General features: G+C 33.9%; 1 protein-coding gene across 1 annotated transcript; it reads right to left on the bottom strand.

Annotated features, from left to right (window-relative positions):
- Nucleotides 1-1,441: 1,441 nt before the first annotated feature.
- Nucleotides 1,442-3,723, bottom strand: LOC127100317 (tubulin beta-2 chain). Its single transcript, NM_001426980.1, has 3 exons — nt 3,014-3,723; nt 2,494-2,763; nt 1,442-2,391 (listed from the first exon to the last, which is right to left on the bottom strand). The coding sequence occupies exons 1-3, from the start codon at nt 3,405-3,407 to the stop codon at nt 1,706-1,708; spliced, it is 1,350 nt and encodes a 449-aa protein (NP_001413909.1). The 5' UTR covers nt 3,408-3,723; the 3' UTR covers nt 1,442-1,705.
- Between the last annotated feature and the right edge of the window lie 3,581 nt (nt 3,724-7,304).

The raw sequence follows: 7,304 nt of genomic DNA on the forward strand, positions 1-7,304 counted from the left end.
ATTATGCTAAAAATTATTTTTAATATTTGAGTTAACTATTTTTCATATCTGAGTGTTTATTAATCAACTTCATCATTTCATTAACCAATTTTTTACATTAAATTAACAAATTTTGTTTTACATTATTCATGCAATGTTCATGTCACTATTCACGTGCATGTTATTGTTTACTATTATTGTTTACTGTTATATATAAAATTAGTGTAAGCATAGGAGTATTAGTTAGATTGTGATTTGATCTAGTTACAATTTTTTGTTGACCCTTTAATTAGAATACTTAACACATGAATAAGTTTTGATGTCAAACATCATTTTGACAAGTGGTGTGAATTGATATAATACCTATATTATTACTCTTCAATGTACCCACTAAAGATTAGCAACATGAACATGCCAACCAATATGACATGGCGTTGTACCTATATAATGTGAATTATCTCAAAAACAGACAAAAAGAAACATGTTAATCATACCAAGGGGGTCTTTGATTTGATTGAATGGTATACCAACAGTATGGTATAGGATTCCATCCAATTCACCAATCATACCAAATTTGATTAAACTGAAACTATATATTATTATTCCTAATATATGATTTATTTTAATAGTTAAAGTATAAATATTGACAATAATGGTGCATCTAACAAACCCCACATGTGGTTGGTCACTTGGTCATTGCTTTCATTTCACTCCCCACTTGATGCTTATACTAGTAAGTTATAAGAATCAGCTTTATCAACAAAAAAAAATTAAAAACGAAACTAACAATATCACAAATCCATGAATCACGTTGTCTTTCTGCAAGACAGTCTACCATGCAAAATTTAAAATTTATCATAATTGAATAATATTAAAAAAAAAATCCCTATCATTCAAAAGTTTGTGATATTATCTTTAGAGGAAAAAAAAAATTGAGTTTGAGAAAGATGATCAAAAACAACATTCAAAAGTCAAAAATAATTTTTAATAATGGATTTTTCAAACGCTAACTTTGTCACATAAGTTGAACAAACGTGAAAAAAGATATTAAACCTAAAAAAAATCTTATAAACTATATTTATCCTAAATCATAAAAAAAAATAAGACTCTTCTTATTTTATCTGCATGATCTTTATTTAAGTTTAATATTTTTGAAATATATTATTGAAGTGCTAATTTTTCAACTGCTTAAAAATCTAAATTTTTGTAAGTTTCAACGGTAAAGTTTGTGTGTCAAATTTGACTGATGGCGTACAACTTCAAATACGAAATTGCACTATCAAGAAAATTTAAAGATTTGAATTTTTCAATAGGATATTACCATTTGAACACAAAAGATATAGTTATTGGTTAACAGACCAATAAAACTTAATCACTCCACTTAACAGTGCAGCGAAGGTCTTAAAGGGAGCATGTTATGGTGAGTAAGATTTTCAGTTATCAGGTTCGGAGGGTATATTGTATACAAAAGAATCAAATTTCAAGAATAGGTTGATGCATATAGTAGTAATAACTGTTTCAACAATCAATATATCATTCCCTAACATGTCACAAACAAACAGAAATAAAAGCATAATCAATTAATTTCACATAAACCGGAATGAAGTATATATAGCATTACAAACAGATAGATAATGAACCAGCAACAGGAAGTTGCGGCATGATAAGTTCCACATTCAATCCAAAATTCCACCGCAAATAGATCATTCTATCCATATCATAGTCCTCACATTTCATCATGTTCCTGATGATAATCTTCCTCTTCCTCTTCATACTCATCCTCCTCAGCAGTAGCATCTTGATACTGTTGGTATTCTGATACAAGATCGTTCATGTTGCTCTCGGCTTCGGTGAATTCCATCTCGTCCATTCCCTCACCTGTGTACCAATGCAAGAAAGCCTTCCTCCTAAACATAGCAGTGAATTGCTCACTCACCCTTCTGAACATTTCCTGAATTGAGGTTGAGTTTCCAATGAAAGTTGAAGCCATCTTCAAACCTGTTGGGGGAATATCACAAACAGTTGATTTCACATTGTTTGGAATCCATTCCACAAAGTAGGATGAGTTCTTGTTCTGAACATTCATCATTTGTTCATCAACTTCCTTTGTGCTCATTTTGCCTCTGAAGATGGCGGATGCAGTGAGGTATCGTCCATGTCTAGGATCGGCAGCGCACATCATGTTCTTGGAATCCCACATTTGCTGTGTGATTTCAGGTACACTCAGAGCCCTGTACTGCTGAGAGCCTCTAGAAGTCAAAGGTGCAAACCCCAACATGAAAAAGTGGAGACGAGGGAACGGAATCAGATTCACAGCAAGCTTGCGAAGATCAGAGTTAAGCTGACCAGGGAACCTCAGACAACATGTGACACCAGACATGGTAGCAGATATCAAATGGTTAAGATCACCAACTGCATCACAAAAAACCAGATAATATCAGAAACCTTATTGAACAAATGCAACAAAACTGTAAAAATATGGCCTAAAAAGTTGTATGAAATGAAATTTCTTACAGCTTGGGGTTGTGAGCTTAAGGGTACGGAAGCAAATATCATACAAGGCTTCATTATCAAGAACCATACATTCATCAGCATTTTCAACAAGCTGGTGAACCGAGAGAGTAGCATTGTAGGGTTCGACCACTGTGTCAGAGACCTTAGGAGAAGGAAAAACGGAGAAAGTAAGCATCATCCTATCAGGGTATTCTTCCCTAATCTTTGAAATCAAAAGGGTACCCATTCCAGATCCAGTTCCTCCACCTAGTGAATGACATACTTGAAAACCTGCACACACACATCTCATAATCAGCCTCAAAACAACAACAGTTAACCCTTTTACACACAAAAAAATACCATAATCATGAACCCTACAAACCCTAAATTTGAACACAAATTAATTTCATAATCATAAAATAAATCAAATAAATTTCCAATTAACAGCAACATGACATTAAAGGCCAGATCCAACTCCAAAATTACACACAATTTCAACTACAAACCCCTAAAATTATCTACAAAAGTTAGAAAACCATACCCTGCAAGCAATCACTGTTTTCAGCTTCTTTCCGAACAACATCGAGAACAGAATCAATAAGCTCAGCGCCTTCAGTATAATGACCCTTAGCCCAGTTATTCCCAGCACCACTCTGACCAAACACAAAGTTATCCGGTCTAAAAATCTGACCGTACGGTCCAGACCGGACACTGTCCATGGTACCCGGTTCAAGATCCATAAGAACCGCTCGAGGAACATAACGACCACAGCTAGCTTCGTTGTAATAGACGTTGATTCTCTCTAATTGAAGATCTGTGTCACCACCATACCTTCCGGTAGGGTCGATTCCATGTTCGGCGCAAACAACTTCCCAGAATTTGGCTCCGATCTGGTTTCCGCATTGGCCACCTTGGATATGAAGAATTTCTCTCATTTTCGTGAAATTGAAATGACCTAGAAAACGAAAATCGGAAGAGAGAGAGAGAGAGAGGTGAATTTGAAAGGGTTTTGTGGGGGCGAATGTAGGGTTAGAAATGAGGTTTTTATTTATATAGGAAAAGTGAAATTAAAAAAAGGGTTAATTTATTGTTGCAACGGTTAGATTTTGAGTGGAACGTTGTGAATTGTGAGTTGTAATGAATAATGAATATGTTAAATTGGGAGATTTTTGAAATTCAAAAGTTGATAGAGATAACAGCTGGATGCGTTGCTGTTTTTGTATTTGGATGGGGGAAAAGGACAGACAGAGTGGTGATAGCTTTGGGATAAACTTAAACGGCCTATTTTTATTTATTTTTGTTGAGATTTGGAAATATCTCTTCCTAATAATGAAAAAGTTGATAAGTGTGCATTTTGAAAGAAAAAGGAGGTAAAAAAGTTGCAAAGACTTGTCTTTTACTCTAGTTTTTTTTAAGATGTATGAATTTAATTCAAACTAATGAGGCCTCTTTTTGAATAAAATGATTAAAGGGCATAACATGTTTCGGGTTTAGAGAAGGAAAAATGGATTTAGATCTAATAAATGATTTTGAAAATTTTGAATTTTTTGCATAAGCATAATGAAAAAAAAAAGTATTTTGGTAAAAATATTATAAGATTCGGCCTCACATAGTGTAATTTATGGGCTTGTTCTCATAGTCACTCTGCAATAGAAAGGAAAAAATAGTTGTCATTTCTTAATGTGTCGATGATTTGAATATGATCTCCCTTGATCCAAATTCGAACATGTGATAATGTCTAATATGATCGCCCTAATCAAAAAGGAAAGATGACCACCTCCATGTCATGGTTTATCATAAGGAAAGCATAAATCATGGCAACACACATTCACGTCCTCGCTCATTATGATATAGACGTTACTAATCATTTTATGTAATTACAATCTAAGGGATGAACCACACAACACCTACAAATAGAGGATTGAACATGAACCAAGATCATCTAATTCTTATCCTCCTAGCATACACCATACACCCTCGCTATACCATATACTCATTATGTTGTAGACTAAGACGAAGATTGAAAGCCATGAGTTTGGTCTCAGATGATAATTCATGAGCCTTGATCTCAATATCATTTGTCCATTTTATCAATACATAATGAACCACGTACACCTTAATCTTTGACTCAACATTTAATAAAATAATTCAAATAAAAATTCATAATTAGAGTGTCACGCATACTTCACCATAACATAAAACATCAAATACGGAATTTTTTTTGTGTGAAAATAAGCAGCGAAAATAAACAAGTTTGACATAAAAGTCTCAACAACAAAAATTCCAACAAAATAAAGCATAACACAATAATGAATGACATCTCATCTCCAGTGCTACATATCAGAGTGACTCCTCTAAGACCCAATGATAAAAGCTAAAGAGGCATCGACGAGATCCTCTAACTTAAGCGGTTACTCCTGTACCTGATTGTATGTAATCCCGAAGAGCATAGACGCCATAACAACAAACATGGGGTGAGAATACATCTAACAAATGTTAACAGTGAAATTCAGCAAAACAGTATAGTAATAACGAGTTATAAGTATCTCAATCACACTCAAAACACAATGAAATAGATGATTATGCAAATGCAATGCTAACGCCACCAATTCCTTCTCAAAATGCATGTGGTGTCAAATCATTGGGATCAGAGGTATGTTACTGATATTACCATGTCTTTGGTTCCTGTCTGAACTGTGTCCCTCTTTGGACGTGAGATCGTCATAGTTCTTCTTTGAACCAAGTCATCACTGGATCGAAGTCCTATTTATCTCTGAAATAAATGAGTGCATGATTATGAACAATACAAACATGCAACATCATCAACATCATACACTCACAAAAACACAAATCTCAGAACATCCTCAATCAGGTTCCATTATTGAACTTATAATTCTCCATACTCAAGTCATCACTATAATTCCTCTGGATTATTATACTCAAAATTGCCAATAAAGGTCTCACTATAATCTCTCTCTAGGTTATTATGCTCACAAATATGTTTTTAAAACAATTTCAATTATTTCTCATCAAAAAGGTAAAGTTATATTACTACCCAAAATACTCAACAAATCTCAAAACTCATAATTTTTAAATTAACCTTATAGTACCCCAAAAGTACTTTAAAACACCCAAATGCTCTAAGGATAAAGGTTCACACTGATAACTCTACTAAGTAGTTTTTTTTAATTTACTCAAAAGTGACCCTAAGATCATCAAAAGGAATCTAACATTAAAAATTGTTTAAAATTATCACCGAAGGACCCCTGAACTCGAAAAAGTCATGAAAACATACAACCCATAAGATACTGGTAGGAGGGTAACAAACCATCACTATCCTGCATGCCTAAGTCACCCATTAGTAGGCAATCCCCCCTTACCTTATATTTGCAGTAAGGATAATGATTCCAGCAACTCAAGCCTAACCCTTATTTCCAAACTTTCCCTTTGTTCCTTCTGCCTCTTTTAACGTTCTCTAAGAATGTTTCTAACTTAGTTTCTCCCCACCTTTTAGTATTTATATGGGCCTATTTTTTAAAATTGCACTTTTTGCCCAATTTAATCTCAACTTGTCTCCTTTCCTCTCACACTCTCCTTTATTCACACAAATGGCTCATTCTCCTATTTATTCAATTAAATTATTATTTAAATCAAATAAATATTTAAATTAAATAAGTATTCAACTTAAATAATTATTTAATCAGGATTCTATATATTCTATTATTTTATCTTATTACAAAATGATTAATGTGCCTAATTATTTGTAATAATCCCAATAATATTATTTTATATGCTCTCACATCTCCTAACCTCGGTAATTAGTAAATTATCAAAATACCCCTATATTTCAAAATTATTAAAATTCACATATAATGAATAAATCACACGAACAATTAAATAAAATACTCTAATTAAAAGTTGGGGTGTTACAAACCCTAGGCATAACCACTCTCAATTAGGAAGGAAGAATTAGTTGTCATCTCCTGATGGGTCAATCACCTGACCCTAAGCTCCCCTGGTCCAATTCGGACACGTGATAACATCTAGTATGGCCGCCCTAACTAAAAATGAAAGACGACAATTTCCATATCATTGTTTGACACAAGGAAAGAACGAATAAGGACAACCCACATCCATGTCCTCGTTCATTATGACATAGGTGTTACTAATCATTTTCTACAATTACATTCTAAGGGATGAAGCACACAACACCTTTAAATAGAAGATTCAACATGAACCAATATCATTTTATTCTTATCCTAGCATAAACCATACACCCATGATGCTTGTCCAAGTAATCCCCTAGCAGGATCCCCACTAACACCTCAATGAAGAGATGACATGATCAACACCACAACTTGAAGAAATTGATGCCTTATCCCAAATTTGACCCATTGTGAACGGATTGTGATGCCAAAACAAGGCACTCCAGATGCAAGTGGAAGAGACAGAACATGAGCAAGTTCACGAGGGTGACTCTAATGACGATTTGGAGGACACATAACCATTGTGCGAAGAAATTTGGGATGACATAGTCTTGGAGAACTTCAAACCAACTTCGTCATAACTGTTGATGGAAAGATAAACCACTAGAAACAGCTGATGCCGATCGACATAAAGGTGTGTTGGCGGAGAATATGAACTCTAATGGTCTAGAAGAGGGGTTGAATAGACCTTTCCCCAAAAGACCGGTTTAAAACATTTAATTTTTGAAAATCAGAGTTCAATAAAAACCACTTGCCGTAGCAGAATTTTCGTACAAAATATATGATTTTTGGATTGATCGTAATATACACTTAATTAGAAATAAAAAATGAGCAATATATGAAAAT

The sequence above is a fragment of the Lathyrus oleraceus genome, chromosome 7 (assembly GCF_024323335.1).
Source record: "Lathyrus oleraceus cultivar Zhongwan6 chromosome 7, CAAS_Psat_ZW6_1.0, whole genome shotgun sequence".
In the NCBI taxonomy this organism is placed as follows: domain Eukaryota; kingdom Viridiplantae; phylum Streptophyta; class Magnoliopsida; order Fabales; family Fabaceae; genus Lathyrus; species Lathyrus oleraceus.